General features: G+C 34.4%; 1 protein-coding gene across 5 annotated transcripts; it reads left to right on the top strand.

The window, feature by feature from the left end:
* Positions 1-483: 483 nt before the first annotated feature.
* Positions 484-5,776, top strand: LOC133777572 (flowering locus K homology domain-like). 5 transcript variants are annotated; one of them, XM_062217251.1, is made up of 10 exons: positions 484-878; positions 990-1,091; positions 1,237-1,458; positions 1,807-1,865; positions 1,956-2,042; positions 2,153-2,282; positions 4,428-4,490; positions 4,900-4,976; positions 5,347-5,395; positions 5,503-5,776. In XM_062217251.1, the coding sequence occupies exons 1-9, from the start codon at positions 573-575 to the stop codon at positions 5,366-5,368; spliced, it is 1,068 nt and encodes a 355-aa protein (XP_062073235.1). In that variant the 5' UTR covers positions 484-572; the 3' UTR covers positions 5,369-5,395; positions 5,503-5,776. The 5 variants fall into 5 exon arrangements, 4 of the variants coding, with proteins under 4 accessions (XP_062073235.1, XP_062073234.1, XP_062073236.1 ...); XR_009868646.1 differs by having other exon boundaries at positions 486-878; positions 4,900-4,995; XM_062217250.1 differs by having other exon boundaries at positions 5,347-5,776.
* The last annotated feature ends 12,973 nt before the right edge of the window (positions 5,777-18,749 follow it).

Below are 18,749 nucleotides of genomic sequence, written 5' to 3'. Positions count from 1 at the left end.
AAATATCATAATAATGGAGAATTATCACGTAACCTAAAGTTAAATATCAGCATTAATTCTTGATTGTATTTGTGGTACTTACTTGATTTTCTTCTATCATATTTATTTGTATATATAGGGTTCATCCTTATTAAATAATACACAAAAGTTTCAATCTCTCTGATACCCTGTCTATTTATTTTCTTTATACTTTATATTTTAGTATTTTAATAGTTTATTTTTGTTTTTTTATTAATTTTTGTTTAATTAATTTATAAAAATGTAGGTATTTTGGTTATAATTAAAAATCTTTTGACCAAAATTGACTCAAAATTGATTTTAATTCATTTTGCAAGAGACATAGGCTAAATTATAATTTAACAAACTACAATGTTAAATCCAAAAACATCCAAATTGTGTCTTCCCTTTTAAAATTATTATAGATCATTAACATAAAATAAAATATAAGAAGGATAAATATGTAATTACGGACTGCAAAACCCTTATATACAATTACAACCATGGCAGCAATGTTTTTGCTAAGCGGACTTCTGAACGTTTTTAATGAGCCAAACACTAGCGAAAACTAACAAATGGCTGAACCCGGTGAACTTCCCTTAAACCCCATGGGTTCCCTCGTGGCGCCGGTTCATGGATCCGAGACCGGTCATTCAGCTGCCGGGAAGCGCCACCGGGAGGAATATCCTCCGGGGGTGATGTCGCCAGTGGGCGATGGAGATGAGTCGGCATCGAAGCGGCTGGCCAAGGGCCAAGACGTGCTGTTCCGAATCGTTGTTCCGTCGAGACAGATCGGCAAGGTCATTGGTAAAGAGGGTTGCAGAATACAGAAGATTCGTGAGGAGACCAAAGCCACTATCAAAATCGCCGACGCTGTAGCGGTAAGTTTTAGCCATCATTAGCTAGGGTTTTAATACACTCTCTTTGATTTCCGAGAAAATTTGAGTGTGAAAGAGAAATTATTTTAGTGGAGATTGCTTTACATTTTGCAGCGACATGAAGAAAGAGTGATTATTGTAAACTCTAAGGATAGTGACAACTCGGTTTCAGATGCTGAGAATGCTCTGCAGCAAATTGGGAGTTTGATTCTGAAGGTGAATTTTGTACGATTCAAATCATGTTGATTGCAATAATATAATAGATACTCCTTTAGGAAAAAAGAGGATACGTATTAAATTTTCATACACCTGCTCCTTAGTTATATATATATTTATGTTTGTGTGTGTATGTATGTAACAGGAGGATGATAGCAGGGCAGAGGCATCCAAAGTTGGGGCAGGACATGTGGCTGCGAATACAATAAGGCTTTTGATCGCAGGGTCGCAAGCAGGTTCTTTAATTGGGATGTCTGGTCAGAATATCGAGAAATTAAGGAACTCATCTGGTGCTTCCATTACCATTCTCGCTCAGAATCAGCTGCCTTTGTGTGCTTCTGCTCATGAATCTGATCGAGTTGTACAAGTGAGTTTGACTACATTTTTAACTCCTGTAGTGGAATTACCAAAATTTCACTGTCATCTTAAATATTTATTATTTGCTGGTTTTATATGTGGTCTTATAATCTAGAGTAAGAACTTTATCCTCGGGTAAAGGTCTTGTTACCCGAATGTGATAATGCCTTATTCAGGTTTGAGTTTCCTTATGATGACAATTGGAAAAAGTGAGGCGGTGATGGATTGTGCAATATTAATTTGGCAATAGTGAGAACCGATAACTAATTAGCAACAATGAGAATTTAACATCTAGATGGTATCTTTGTTACTATATGGTACTATTAGTGAATTGACACTGTCTTCTCATAAAATTCAGGTATCAGGTGATGTTTCTGCAGTTTTGAAGGCTTTAGAGGAGATAGGTTGCCAACTAAGGTATTTATTCTATTTTTATGTTTCGTATAAAGCTGTTATGCATGTAGTTTTCGAGTCATTCTTACTAGGACTTTTTTTCTTGTTGGTTAGGGAAAACCCACCTAGACAAGTGATATCTATCAGCCCAGCTTATAACTATACTACAGCCCGACCGCATCAACCTTACATGGACCCAACGTCAGGTTATTTATTATTATTATTATTTTCATAATGAAAATGACTAGACTCCAAATGCAGCAATATCGAGTTTTGATGCTTTTTTTTTCTTATAACCACATCATCTTTAGGCCAACCAATCTTGCAGCTGATTATGTGACCCTCGAGATGGTGATATCAGAAACCCTGGTTGGTGGTTTGATTGGAAGGTGCGGCTCCAACATATCAAGGATTAGGAATGAATCTGGAGCAAAAATCAAGGTAAAGCAGATTTGTAGTTTTTAGGTCAAATTAATTTTTAAGGTACATGATTTATGCTTCATAAGAACAAGTTAATAACTGCTGCCGTCTCAAGTTATTATATCTATCCATACATACATATATATATATATTTGAATTTTCTTAGGTAGGGGTATCACTTTTGGCCCAACTGTAGCGGCGTTTTCTATTTTCAGCGCTTAGAGAAATTATAACCAATTTTTTTTGCATGATGATATACATTATAGTTATATCAGACTTCTTGTCAATTTAAAAAAAAATACGAAATCAGAGTTCAAATAATCAGTTGCACGCGTGTCTTATTTTTTTATACACGTAGAAAACAGACTATTTGAACTCTGATTTCGGTACTTTAAATTATTCAGAATTTCTTGAAAATTGGCAGGATGCCTACTATAACTATCATGTATGCTATCATAAAAAAATTTGAGTTATAATTTCTCTAAGTACCGAAAATACCCTACCTAAGAAACTCCCTATATATCATATATATATATATATATATATATATGATATTTCTTAGGTGAGGACACATTTTTGCCCTCACCTATGAGGGCACTTTTTAAGCATAATAATTGGTTAAATCATGAGGGTTGCATGAGATTTAAATAGAGTGTAGAGCAGGTTATTAGTTCTTAGTTATTATAATGTTATTTTATTACATGTCTTCTAACGTGTTAATGTTATGTGGAGACCAAAGTCAATATTTTATTAATTTTAAATTATTATAAAATATATTTTATTCTTTGTTTTACATTTGCCCTTTACTTTCTCTCGTCCTAGCTCTTTTCCTTTCTTTTATTTCGTTTTCTGTCTATCGTCTATTTTTTTTTATCAAATATAGGTTCTTTATCTTCCTTTTCATTATTTATGCATATATATATATATATATATATCTATATATAAATAGAACACACCCATTCCTTTTTTATTTGAAGGGGAAATGATCTAGATTGCTGTTGTGATTGTTCATAATGATTTTTTTCTTAGATAATTATATATTTGAGTCCAGCAATTAGATTATTTGTTGATTTCCAAATGGAGTACTGAAAAAGAAATATTATTAATGGAATTGAGAGAGTAAATAGATGAAAACTTCACTTGTGAAAAAGATGGACCATTATTTGATGAGCAAGATTCCAACCAAAAATATAGAAAAGTGAGAAAGAGAACAAGGAGTGGATATAAACGGAGGAAACAGAGATGGAGATCTTAAGATTTCTGATTTCGAAAAACATGGATGAATCGATGTAGAAGGACCAAGGGCTAGAGAAAGACAGAGTAGCATAACAATATTGGGAGTAATGACAGAGTAGAAAATCCATCTGGACAAATCTGATATAAATGCTTAGAAGAGAAGAGAGAGAAGTTACTTTTTTTATGCTTTTCTTATATATCTACTAAGGATGCTGGTGAAGATGATGAGCGCGTGATAGATAGGTAGGATAGTGGTCCAAAAAAATTTAACACATTGATGGATAAGTCATAGGATAAGGTAGTGGGTTTTTGAAAAAGCATACTAGGAACCTGCTCTCACCCCTATTTTATTCCTGTGTACCCTCATGATTCAACCAGTCAAAATGCTTGAAAAATATCCCTATGACTAAGAGCAAAACTGATGACCTGTATCCTATATATATATATGTATATAAATTCATCAATCATTAATAGGGCATTGGCATATATCTATCAATGTATTAGTGTTTTAATTAGATGCATGTTCCACGTGTTTCAAAGTTTGCCGTCAATTTTTTATGTGTTTAATTGTTGCATGTTCTTGCCAGCATGCAAGAATTGCTTATGCTCAACACTGGCTCATCCTCTCTTAACAGGGAAAAAATTTGTGGGGTAAAAGAGTAGGAAAAAGAAAAGGGAGAATGTTTTGTTAAAGTTTTATAAAATTTTCTTTTGCAATTTCTCCTTTCTAATATATTTGTTTAAGTTTTTAATATTAGAAAATTACATCAAATTGAATTCTCACGGTTTCATATAAAAGCATTCCCTCATTTTTTGTTTGAATACAAAAAGTAAAATTCCTTGGAAATTATTTTATTTCCCTAAAAAAATTCAAGTTCCAAATAGCCTAGCCTTGTACATGTCAGCTTTTATGGGTTTGGATCTGTGCAGGTTTATGGTGGGAAAGGTGAACAACATCAGAGACAAATTCAGTTTGGTGGTAGCACCCAACAGGTTTGTATAACTATTTCTTCTGAAGTTTGTATGAATCTTTCCTTCCCATGCAAAAGTTCTTTGAAATTTACATGCTGGGTATGTCTAATCAAGTGAAAAATATACTATAACAGAGGAGGAAGTACTACACTACCAAGTTTACAACTTCTTGCAGATTGAAAAGTTTAAGCTGTTGTAGAATCTGAGCAATGCAATTGGCCTACTAAATTGGAGAAAAATTTGTTATCACGAATTATTTATTTCTATCCACATCTGTTATTTATCAATGTATTTATCTCTTAGATGGTTAGATCATTTCCAGGGAGTGGGAAATCTTGCTTGCTTCCTTCATGTGATGTTTAATTTTTACAAGGAAAAGCAGAATTCAAATTTCATTTTTCTTGACTTTTCAATTTTGAATTCTTAACAGGTTGCACTGGCCAAGCAGAGAGTTGATGAATACATATATTCTCAGTTGATCCAACAAGCTGGTGGTCAACAAGCAGCGTAATCACCCCCTGAAAATGTTAACATCTCATTTCCTATATGTCATTTATACTTCCAACTTCCTAGCAATAATATAAGTAAACATGAGAAAATATGAGTGGTAGTACCTTAAGATTTATGTAGCATGACTTTTTTATTTTTTTTTGAGTCCTGAAAATAAAATCTTGGGTGTATATTCCTTGGTACACTGGTACTCTGTATAAGTGAGTTGCACAAAAATGCATCTTTACTTTATTTAATGCTGCTGCTTTTTCTTTAAAATGTTTGTGAGTGGTTGTGGATCTACTGTCTTGCTTTAGCTGAGTTTATACCATAAAACCACAGAAGTTTGTCTTAAAACTGAACGGGAGTTTTTTTTCTTAAAATGCAGAACAACAATACTGAGGCAATGATCTTGGTGCGCATTGCTAAGCTAATAGGTAAATCTTCTGAGACAATGAAAGCTGATCATTCAGAATTTCTTCTACCCCTGTAACTTACCACCAAAAATTCAGTTGATGTATACTTCTGGATTATCCTTCTGTAGTTGTTCAAGTCCAGCAATGCAGTTTGCTGGCCGATGTTCATTCGGCCTCGACATTGAAGTTCCAGATTTGTGAAATTAGTTGTTACATCATGATATTGTACTTGAAAACATTCTTTGCCTTTTAAGCATCATTCTATCACATAGGGTAATGCACGACAAGTTTGTCGTGATAGATCTATGCAGCCAAACAACTAATTGTACGATGTGTTACTCATTTAAAGAGACAACAAATGAGCAAAAGGAAACTGACCTGAGGGTGCTGTTGGAGTATCTATTCCACTTTTTTTATATCAATATGTATATATTTATATTGTTAATCCTGATTTTGGCCAACTGACACGGAGTCAAATATGCATGATGTGGACAAATGCATTGAAATTAATGTGATGACAAAAACAATAAAGCACACAAGAGTTTATAGTGGTTCGGCCTCAGAATCTGGTAACAATCTACGTCCATTTGAATTGTTATTGATATATGATTCAAATGAGTGATCAAATAACTAGGGTTCAATAAGTTTCACAAACTTCTGAAGAACAAAACAATATATCAAATATGATAACTCTAATCTCAGATAATTAGAAAGCCAAAAGTTACTGATATTCTTTCCTAAATAATCGGATACTCAGGAAATCATGGGAGATAATTTCAGATTCGATCATAACTGCATAAGATTTTCTCCGTATATAGTGTGTATACGACCAGGCTGGTCATATATAGAGATTGAACGTTGCACCAATAGATATCTTCCTAGTCGATAGTCGAGTAAGAATTCTGCCAGATGTCAGTCACGTGTATTAAATGTCTGCCATGTCATCCATGCCTGTTTTTTGGATAACACATATATATATGTATATATATATTTATAGAGGACAATTCTCATATGGGTTTCATTTTAAGTCTTACCGTGGGGTTCTTCATTGTTTTCGATCCGTGAACAGTTTTTGGTACAATTTTTTTTTATGACCTTGTATATTGTAGTTGTTTAGAGCATCCTGCAAATTTTCAGAAAATTCCTAGGTTCAAACATGTTTTCCACGCGCATACAAAAAATTAGTCTGCGTGCAACATGTATGAACTTAGTTTTCGGTACTGTAAACTATTCAAAATTTTCTGAAAATTTGCATGATGCTCTAAATAGCTACAATATATGCGGTTATAAAAAAAATCGCGCCGAAAACTATTCACAGGTCAAGAACACTGAGAGCCCCACCGGTAGGGCTTAAAGTAAAGCCTATAAAAAAATTGTCCAATAGATATATCTCCCTATATATTTATTATAATTGACACTTGGAAGAAAGAGAGTGGAAAAATGTGGTGGAAGTATTTCTCCGGGTCTCCTGGCTCGGGTCAGGGTTTGCCATGGAAGACTGCCAATGATGAACTTATGCATGCGTGGATATAATACTCTTTTCCCTATCAATTATTTTGAAGATTCGCACTTCAATTTGGTGTTTAGCCTTTTTTCAAATTTTATTTTATTTTTTAACAAGTGACAAATTTTTATTACATGAGAAACACAATTTATACTCCAATTAGTTGTGTAGTACAAATTTGAAGAAGAAATGTCAATTGTTGTCTGGATCCATTAAGTTCATACAATGTAATTTTGTTATCAAACTGGAGAGGACATTAAAAATATTAATCCAACAACTGAAATAAAATTTCCAGTTTAAAATAACTTGATCCAATTAAAAATTTGGAATAATTTTATCCAATTCAACCCTCATCTTTGTGTATTTCCATGGTAAGAAAAAAGATTTGCTACTTTGTATTCAACCTATTTTCTTCTAATTTATTGTTGGCAAATAATCAACTTATTTTTTTTTTATATTTTTTCTCTTTTATTTTTTAATTCAATCCAATCATATTTAATATTACTATCCAAACACAATCTTATATATATTGGGTGATTTTAGTATAGGGGGTGTCGCTTTAACTCTTATCGGTGGGGTCTTTTCTGTTTCAAGTACATGGAAAAATAATAACCCAGTGTTTTTTATATAATGATGTACATTGTAGTTATAACAAACATCCTACCAATTTTTGGGTTTAATAATTTACGGTAGTGAAATCAGTGTTCAAATAGTCCATTCGACACACTTATAAAAAACAGGTACGAATAAAACAAAATATTAACTCTAATTTCGGCACCGTAAATTATTCGATTTTTTATACAAAACGGGTAGGATGCCTACTATAACTACAATGTACGCCGTTATAATATAAAAAAAATTGGGATTATAACTTTTTCATATGTCGAAAACAGAGAAGATCCTACCGTGGTAGGAGTTAAAGTGACACCTCTTTACTAGAATTTTCCTATATATATTATCATATTTAACATCTAGAAAATATATAATGGGAAAGCTTCTTTAACATTAGTATTATATATATTGGACAAGGATAATGTGTAGTTAACTATATTGTGTACTCAATAATCTTAATAGTTGAAATAAGATTACATTTATAAATTTCTTATCAAATACATAATTGTATATATTTTGTTACATCATTTTATGTATTTGATATAATGACTACACAATATAGTTAATTACACATTATCTTTGCCCTATATACATATATTTATATATGTATAACAAAATTTTTAGTCCCTCCTAGGAAAGCGACTTCCCATGCTAAGTTGATCCAACATGGTAAGTCGTTTCCTACAGAACCAACCTCCCATTCTTATCTTTGACATACATGATAGGTTGGTTATGCGTAAAACGACTTCTGAATATGTTTTAGGTCGGTTTATGCGGAGCTGACTTCTCATGATTGATGTCTGACTTGTAGATTGTAGTAGGGCTGAAAATTTACCCCGCAAAACCCGAAAATCTGACTAACCCGATCGACCCGAGCCCGTAAAACCCAGTTTTATCCAAAATCCAAAAAATTTTGAGTGCACCCGAACTGATCCAAACACATTCGGGTTCGGGTTCAGATTTACTATTTTGGTGTTGTGCGGGTTTGGGTTTAACCCAAAACCCAAAAGGTAATCTGAAAAAAAGGTCCATATATTTTTTTTATATTTCCCTAACCTAAGTGACTGAACTAAGCCCTAAGCCCAAGCACTCTCATTCTCTCTCTCTCTCTCTCGTGACCTTCTCTTCCCCAACCCCAACCCCAACGGTAGCGGTCAGCCACCCCACCCCAGCCACCGTCCCTAACCCCAGCTGCCCCTCCGCCCTAAGCCAGCCCCTCAGTCTCGACCCCTCTCCGTCCATCTCCTCTCTCTCGTATCGACTCTCTTTGTCTCTCACACTCAGCCCGTGAGTCGCCCCTCCGTCCCTCACCTTTCTCACTCTCACACTCAGCTCTCTTGTTGTCTTTTACCTCTGGCTCTCTTTGTCTCTCACTCTCAGGCAAGTCGGACTCGGATAACACCACCACCACCACCACCACTGTCAGCAGCGGCTCCGACTCGGATTCAGGCAGGTATATACACTTTTAAAATAATATTAAATTTACATATATTATTGTTTGATAGGAGTGAATATTAATATATTATGTTAATGGTTTTGAAATTTTTTTCGGTGTAAATAATATAGAACATATGCAACCATTGTGTTCAAATCAAATAGACATATGCATATTATTGTTTGTGTGTTTAAATCAAAGGTAACGACTATAATAGAACCTAATTCTTTTTGGATTTATTTAATCTATTTAATTATTTGGTATGTATATATTATATATATATGTCTGAGGTCATATGCTAAAAAGTTTATGTTTATTTGTGAATTTACGAGTTTGTGGTGAGTTTGAGAAGAAGGTGAATGCGAAGTGGTCGATAAATTTGAAGAGGTCGCGACTCGCTTCTACTCAAAAGCTTGAGGTAAATCTTAATATATTTTCTTTCTTTTAGTGGATTCTAGGCTTGTGTGTGAATGTGTGCTAATCAATTGTAGTGGATTTTAGGCTTGTGTGTGAATGTGTGATGCTCAGTTGTAGTGCATTCTAGGCTTGTGTGTGAATGTGTGATGCTCAATTGTAGTGGATTCTAGGCTTATGTGCGAATGTGTGCTACTCAGTTGTAGTAGATTATATGCTTGTGTGATGTTCCTGTTGATTAGATTTAGTTATGTATTTTTGTTAAATCATTTGTATTAGGTGATGGATATTGAGGATGTTGATGAAACTCATGCGGAAGAGAATCAAGATCAACCTCCTCCTCCTACTGATAACTCCACGGATAAATGTCAACTTAGGGGTAGAAGGAAGAGGGGTAAACCTTCTTCTAGTACTAAGCCTCCCCTTCCTACGAAAAAATGCAAAATGGTCTTCCATTTGGGAACATTTCACCAAGGAAGACCCTCCTCCTCCCCCACCCCCATCAGCAACCAATCCTTTGGAAGAGCCTCCTTCGCCTAAGTGTATGTGTAACTATTGTGGATCTAGTTTTTCTTGTGACATGAGAAAACATGGGACAAGTCATATATGGAACTATTTTAGGAAAGTTTGTGAGCTTAGTCCATGGAGGATAGATGACCAAAAATAGAAGATTTTAAGTTTTGAACAATTTAAGGGAGGAAATGAGGGGGAAACAAGCTTAGTAGCATTGATTTATAACAAAGAAGCTTGTAGGATAGCCCTTACACAATATGTTGTGTTGGATGAGTTACCATTTAGACATGTTGAGGGCGAGGGCTTCAAAAAAAATTGTGAAAACTCTTCAACCTAGGTTTGTGATCCCTTCTCGAATTACCATTGCTAGGGATTTTTTGAAGTTATATGAATTACATGGTTATCACAGCTCACTTGATTGATAATATTTGGGAATACCAAAAAAGAATTATTACCTATTACCTTTTGCCAAGTGATAGATCATAAAGGGGAAACTATTGGCAAAGAGATCGAGCGATGTCTGAATAATTGAGGTATATCTAAGTTGTTTACCATTATGGTAGACCATGCTTCCTCTAATGAGGTTGCCCTTAGGTACTTGAAGAGGAAGTTCAGAGAGAAAGAGAAATGCCTTATTTTGGAAGGAAAGTTCTTACATATGTGGTGTTTTGCTCATATAGTAAACTTAATTGTCAGTGAAGGATTGAAGGAAAAACATGAGTCCATTGCTGCAATTAGAAATGTTGTGATATATGTTAGGTCTTCCCATTCTAGGCTTATAATGTTTAAGGAATGTGTGAAAGAGGAAGGGATCAAATGCAAGAGACATCTCTGTTTAGATATTCAAACAAGGTGGAACTCGACAATCCTCATGCTTAATTTTGCACTCAAATTTCGAAAGGCATTTGAAAGAATGGAAGGTAATGGAAATTATTCGAAATATTTTAATGAGGCTGACAAAGATGGGAAGCCAAAGGAAGGACCACCATCCGAAAAACATTGGAAGGATGTGTTAGTGTTTGTGAGACTTTTGGAGACATTTTATGATGTAGCATTGAAGTTTAGTGGGTCCACATACGTCACCGCCAATCAGTACTTCATTGAAATATGCTACATGCAATAGGAGTTGAATGACTTAACACTTGGTGATGAGGAGGATGAGTTGTTGTGTGTCATGGCAAAGAACATGAAGCAAAAATATGACAAGTATTGGGGAAAGATTGATGAATGTAATGAGACACTTCTAATTGCCTTGGTTTTTGACCCCAGATACAAGCTTGATTATCTCCATCATTACTTTAGTGATATTCATAATGATGTAACATGCACTATGATGGTTAAAGGAGTGGAGCAAACTATACAAAAAATGTTTGATCAATATAATGAGTCAATTGATACACATGTTGATCAATCAATGACTCCATCTCAAGCTATTGTTTCTGGTTCGTCCTCTTATGTCATGTCTTCTCGGCCTACCACTAGTAGTACCAGTAGCAAGAGTAAGAGGTCACGTGATTTGCATGATGAGTATGTGGCACAAAAAATGGAGAAGGAGGGTGGTAAAAAATGAGGTCGATAAGTATTTGGAAGAGGCAGTTGAGCTACCAAGTCAAAATTTTGATGTTTTGGGATGGTGGCCGTGTAGTACATGCAAATACAAGATCTTGTTACTCATGGCTCGTGATGTGTTAGCAATAACAGTTACCACAGTGCTTTTGAGGCGGCATTTTCAACTAGGGGTCAAATTTTGGATCCATTTAGGAGATCACTGAGCATAAGGATGGTTGAAGCATTAATTTGTCTCAAGAATTGGGAGCGATTCACATCAACCTATCATCGTTCGAGATTACATGGATGAAGCAGAAGTGCTTCAAACCTCTGATGATCTTGAGTCTGGTAATTTTATTAGGATTTTTCATTATTTCAATTCAAGTGTCTAAGTGTTTTATATTCTAATATTTATCTTTATTTTAATAATATTTGCACAAATGAAGACCAATGCTTCTATTCATGCTCCATCTTTAGTTTCAGCTTCAGCCTCATCATCTGCACAACAATTTGGGAATTGAAAAAGTAAGAACTTTCTTATTTTACTAAGTGTTATATTGTTATTTATTTACTTTATTTAATTTATAGTTTGTTTTGAAAAGGTTTGGATTTGGACATTGAAGTTTCAAAATTTGGAAGGAGAACAAAAGAAGGACAAAGAACCTTGTATTTTGGAACAACTAAAGTTTGTTTAGGGAATTATGGTTGTATTTTTTGGACTTTATGAATCAAATCTTTTAGTGTTTACTATTTAGTATTTAGTATTTACTATTTGGACTTGGACATTATGTTAATATGTTTGTACCTATTTTGGACTTTGGACTTTATGACTTCTTTTCTTTTCTTATATTTATATTTTGAATTTGAACTTTTGATGGACATTAGTTAGGGAAAAGACTTTATGAAGTTTCTAACTTTCTATAAATTGTGTTGAAATTATGTTTGTTTTTATACATTATGTTTGGCATGATAAAAATGTGGCACGAAAATTATGCTTGTTTTTACTTTTTATACATTATGTTCAAATTAAGTTTCTAAAAAAACATGACAAATGTAAAAAAAAAAAAAATACAAGACAAAAGTAAAAAAAAAATCAAAAAATGACATTTTTGCAAAAAAAAAACTGTCAAAGCCCATTGAAGGCGCAAACCCGAAACTTGACCTTTTGACACCCGAATTCGAGCCCACTCGACACCCGAAACCCAAAAACCCTATATATCCGAAATTGTTTCGGACGGGTTCGATACCATTTTCTTACACGCGAACCTGATCAAACCCAAACCCGAGCACTTGAAACCCGAAAACCCGCTCGATGTTCAGCCCTAGATTGTAGTAGTGCATATTTATATATGTTTTAGGTCGGTTTATGTGGAACCTTCCATGCAGAACATGAAGGCCCATTAACGTAACAATGTTCCAAGTTCATTCCGAATAACTAAGCAAGTCAGAAAAGTGAAGATCGTAGGCCTCATTAGTCCATATGGGCTAGGCCAAAACCATATATCTTGGGTTATAACCCATGTCCAATCACCTAATAGATCCGACCCGTGAAGTCTAACCTCATACCAGAACATTAAGGGTCAAGGCATGGAAAGAAAGGGGTGTTGAGTCTTCAGCTAACCCATGATAGCAGCGGTCTTCCCTCCAATAATAGAGGAAGAGGGTTACGTCTCCAAGTGACACGTGGGGGAGAGGGCTATTGGTATCAAATATGAAAATCAGATTTCGTAGCGGAATGTATTTTTTTTATTAAATTTATTAATACTAGCCAAGATCATACATATATAGATATATTAAACCAAACACAAATAGATTAGAGATTATCTCTTGTATCCTATCAAGATTCCACAAATCTTTTTGTATAAATCAATGATCTTCCTATCTTTATTCTGAAAGCTCACACCTTGATCTTCCAGACCAATCCTCAAACATGCAAGGACATGTGTGGGCACGTATGATTCAAAAAGTTGATTTAGAACTCACTCAATGTACGCAACACATAAGATCTAGTGAGGTTTGATAGAGAGAGGATGTTGTAAATAAATTTTCAGGTTTATAAAATTCTATCGCTTTATTTTCCGAGAGAGAATCTAACAGTCAAAACTTTTGGAAAAACAACTTATTCTGAAAAGTGTCGCTTCTTTTCAGATTTATAAAGATAATTAACTAATTTAATTAATATTTATTTTATTTAAAATAAAACTGATCAATTATAACCTATTTAATTATTTAATTTAATTCATATTTAAAAAGAATAATTTATTATATATCATTAAATAAACACATTATTTGAAATTCAAAATTCAAATCCTAGGGATAGGAAATATCTTTGTGTAGGGCCACTCATTGTGCAATACAGTGAGTGGCGTGAGCCACATTATAGTTCCCCCTAATTTTCTCATTTATTTGTTTCATTAATATTTAAGACAATATATTTATCCCAAAATAAATATTAGTTAATTCAAAATTAACTTTATCTTAACATATTATTTTTAAATGAATAAATATATATCTTATTATAAATAAGATAATTATTAACCTCTCTTTATATTAATACAAACATGATTAATATTTATTTTAATATATAGTTTTTCAAAATAAAATTTTTATAATAAAATAATTAAGTAATTCATAATTAATCAATTGCCCATAACTATTACATAATTATTTTCTTGCCATGAAAAATTAATTCCTTTGCAATTAAGCCATTCTCTTTACAAATCTTTCTTTTGACATCCTTACCCTTGATAATGTAGGACAGATGTGATCTGGGGACCATGGACCTATAATACGAAGCTCCAATAAACCAGATTATTAATTAAACTCTTTAATATAATAATCTTATTTATTAATTCAATGATTACTCCATTATAAATATGGAATTGCACTCTAAGTATTTATAGAATTATATTTACAGAGTTTTCTCTTGTAGTCCATTGATATAATCAATAAATGTAGTTCTGTCCTCCATTTATTGGTTCATCAATTAGAGCTGGTCAAGATTACCGTTTTACTCTTCTAATTTCCTCTTAATCCTTAGGTACCATTAATTCACTAGCGAATAATTAATCTATAATCAAATTATAGATTTGAGCTCAATAACTATTAAGTTCCAGAATTAACCCATAAGGGAACCAATGTTCGATCCATTAGGAAATTATGGATTCCATTATTTTAAATCATGTTCCCAACTATTCATGATATTGAATCTCCAAAACAAAAGTCATTAGCCACATTATACCAAGAAACATTAACGGGTGAATCAAAAGATTCAATAAACACAAACAAGAGTTCATGAATACTCAAGATTTAGACTAATCTACAAATGATCATGTATTATGATAAGAATTAAATCGTTATGTCAAACGGTAAGTTTATAAAGATAATTAATTCTCATCGGTCCTGTCATATATAATCTCTATTATATACAACACATTTACTAAGATCTCTATCGACATCAGTAACCCGAATCTAGATCACTCGCATCCCATATGCTTAGTAAACCGTACTATTAACCATTCATTAAAGAATCCTTACTTTAATATGTTATTGACTATTTTATTCATTATATATGATCTTAATTCTCTCGTACTAATAATACGAGATCATATTCTCATAAATGAATAAGGAATTTTCTTGATATTACTATATAATTAATTCAAACAATAATTATAACATTCAAATATAATAACATTGTACTTTTATTTAAAACCAATAAATCTCTTTACATGCTTTTAGGACATCAATCATAAAAATATCCCACTTGCCCTCAAAGCAAGTGAGGTATCTCCCTTATTCCCATGTTGCATACATGACCCATAAACGACTTTGTAGGAAGTGTTTTGGTAAATGGATCCTCCAGGTTCTGTTCTGATGTTATCTTCATAAAAATCATATCACTCGGTGCAAAATCTCTCTAACTAGAAGGTATTTCCTTTCTATATTCTTTCCCCTCTTGTGGCTTCTAGGTTCTTTTGAATTACCTACTGCTCCACTGTTTTCACAGTACATGATTAGTGGCTTATCCATAACTATAACTACTTCTGGATCAGTTTAGAACTTCCTCAACCAAACCGCTTCCTTAGCTACTTCACAAGACACTATATACTCGACTTCCATTGTTGAATATGCAATATTGGATTGTTAGTACTTCTGAAGACTACAACTCCTCCACCAAGAGTGAACACTAACCTAGACGCCGACTTACGACTGCCTTTGTCTGATTGGAAATCAGAATCAGTGTATCCAGTAGGGTTTAACTCACCCTCTGAATATAAAAGCATATAATATGTCATTCTCCTTAGATATTTGAGAATGTGCTTTACTGCAATCCAGTGTTCCAAATATCGGATTTGATTGATAAGGGCTCACAATCCCTACTACTTAGCATATGTCAAACCTAGTACACAACATAGCATACATAAGAATCCCAATTGTTGAAGCATAGAAATACTTTCTCATGTTATCTTCCTCCTGAGGTGTCTTTGGACATTGCTCTTTCAAAAGAGTAATTCCATGTCTGGTCGGTAACTGACCTTTCTTGGAATTCTCCACAGAGAACCTTTCAAGCACCTTATCTATATAATTAGCTTAAGAAAGTTCCAAGAGCTTGTTCTTCCTATCCCTTAGGATTTGGATTCCCAGAACATAGCTTGCCTCGCCCAAATATTTCATGTAGAACTTTTTGGCTAACCACTTCTTTATGTTTGACAGTGTCTCTACATCGTTGCCAATGAGGAGAATATCATCCACGCAAAGAAATAGGAAAACCACCACTTTTCCTTTGATATAATTATATACACATGCTTCATCGACATTCTGTACGAAGCCATATATTTTAATTGTTTCATTAAATGTGATATTACAAGATCTAGATGTTTGCTTTAATCCATAAATGAATTTCAACAACTTACACACCTTTTGTTCTTCCCCATTCTTTATGAACCCTTCTTGTTGTACCATATAGATACTTTCATTAAGATAGCCATTAAGGAAGGCTATTGTAATGCCCTGGATAACAAAAACTGTTACACTGTGTAGTTAAAATAGTGCAGGACTTGCTAATCAAGTCGTTTGATTAAAAATGTGATCCTAAGGTCAACAATCGGATTAGGGATAAAATATTTTGATCGTAAACGATTAATTTTTCATTAAAATAGATTATTGGTACATGGGATCCAAAAAACAGGGTTAAAAAGAAAAAATTTACAAACTCTCAAAAGTTATATACAATTAGTGGCCACTCTAATGGCAAAAAGCAAGTTTTAGGCTTATGTCCCTATACTCTCCTCAGCCATGGTGGATGAGCAACTGACAATGTACACATCGACCCTAGAGCTCTCCAACTCATGGTTGATCTAGCTTACCTTTGCCTTTACCTGCACCACGTAGCACCCGTGAGCCAAGGCCCAGCAAGAAAACCAAAACAACTATCACATGTAACAATAAGAATATTCAACCAAGCTTATCTCATATAATCATAAAACAAAGTACGAATATTCAATTAAACAATTAAAATCACATAATCTCAAGTAATCAGGGTTGGCACCCTTAGGCAAAGCCCCCTGTCAATCTAGCTAGCCCCGACTCACTTAGGCCGGGCTGCGCTCAGTATGCTTACCATTTACGTTGGCTCCCTTAGGCCGGCCATTCTTATATGAAAAATCAATCTTACAAACACATATCACAAGCAACCAATATTTGGGAATCTCAGTCCTGTTCACAACCACACACGGTGCAGTTTTCTTACCTTGAATTCCAAGCGGAGTTAATGGAGCGGTCTTGAGCAAGATCCTCAGTCTTGAGCCTTGGCGATAAACCTAGTCACAGTGGCCAATAGGTATTTATCAACTTCTAATCCAAATAAATAATTAGGAGATAAAAACAAGCCTCCGGGACCTTAATCGCTACTAAACCACGTAAGAGAAATTATCCCGAGTGTTAAGGTTCGAACCCCCAAGCCTCACCAACCTTGAAAATTAATCTAGGGAAAAACCTCTAGGCGGGCTGCGACCTGGCCCTTAGGGTCGCGACTTACCCCTAAGTCAAAGACCAAGAACCCAAGCCATAGGGGAGGCGAGCCATGACTTTCCTCTTAAGGTCGCGGCGCACCCCCAAGTCAGAGAGCATACCCAGGCCCTTTTGGGCATACGCGCCGCGGCGGGCCCCCTTCGAACCCAGAAATTCTGGGTTTTCTCCAACCCTTTCCATCCAATATTTTTTTTTCCAGAATTCAACTCAGAAAAACCTCCCAACCAAAGCAAGTTTTAGCTACAAATCTAAGACTTTTAATCGTCCAATTAAACCCAAAATCACAACAATACATACTGAAGTTTCTACCCCAAATCATCGGCTATTTATTACCCAAAACCCAGTCTAATTCCATACCAATACCATAGTTTCTTGACATGACCAATGATAAGGAACTTACCTCAATTATGATTGAATTTCCTCAAGCTACAACCTCCAATCTTTGAGCTTAAGTCCTAAATAAACCCCCTGGTTTCCAAAGCTTCAATTCCTCCAAATTCCTTCCAAAAGTCCAACTTCAAGCTTAAACTTTTCAGTTATTCAATTCCTTCAGCTGCTCAAACTCAATCACCAAGAGAGAGAGAGAGAGAGAAGGGAGAAATCGTGAGAGAGATGAGAGAGAGAGAGAGCTTTTCTTCAGTTTTTCGTTATTTCTTAGAGTTACTGAGCTTATCCCAAGTGTTTTGTCTAAGTATATCCTTGCTTAACAAAATACTATTTTGCCCCTCAAGCCTACTAGTCATATTGTTCCTAGGGGTAAATTGGTCATTCCTCTCCCAATTCCAGCTAATTCCTCAAGTGTTCCTAACATTCACCAATTAACCCTGTCATGTCTAAATATTTACCAATCAATTATTCAATATCTAATAATTCCCAAAATATTCTATGAATTCCCAAAAAATACCCCCGAGCCGGGTATTAAACTCCGCTGTGACTATTTCGCTAATCCGCTCACTAGGACCGTCTCAAGCCATACACTGCAAATATATCCACATAATAATGTGGTCTCAACAATTTATCACAAATAATCACATTTATGCCCTCAACGGGCCAAAATTACAAATATGCCCTTATAAGCTAGAAAGGGCCCAATGCATATTTAATACTCGTAAACATGCATGTCACATAATCATATAATCATATTAATCATGCACGCCACTTAATCATGCATTTAATCATCTAATCACACATATACCGATTTTTCCCTCCCGGCATGCTGATCAAGCCCCTTAACTTAATAGTGAATTTTGGGTCATTACAGCTGTCTTGACGTCCATCTGCCATATCTCATAAGCATATGTTATAGCTATGGATAAGAG

The sequence above is a fragment of the Humulus lupulus genome, chromosome 5 (assembly GCF_963169125.1).
Source record: "Humulus lupulus chromosome 5, drHumLupu1.1, whole genome shotgun sequence".
Lineage (NCBI taxonomy): Eukaryota > Viridiplantae > Streptophyta > Magnoliopsida > Rosales > Cannabaceae > Humulus > Humulus lupulus.
The sequence above is the reverse complement of the archived record's forward strand: the minus strand, read 5'-3'. Positions and strand labels throughout refer to the sequence as shown.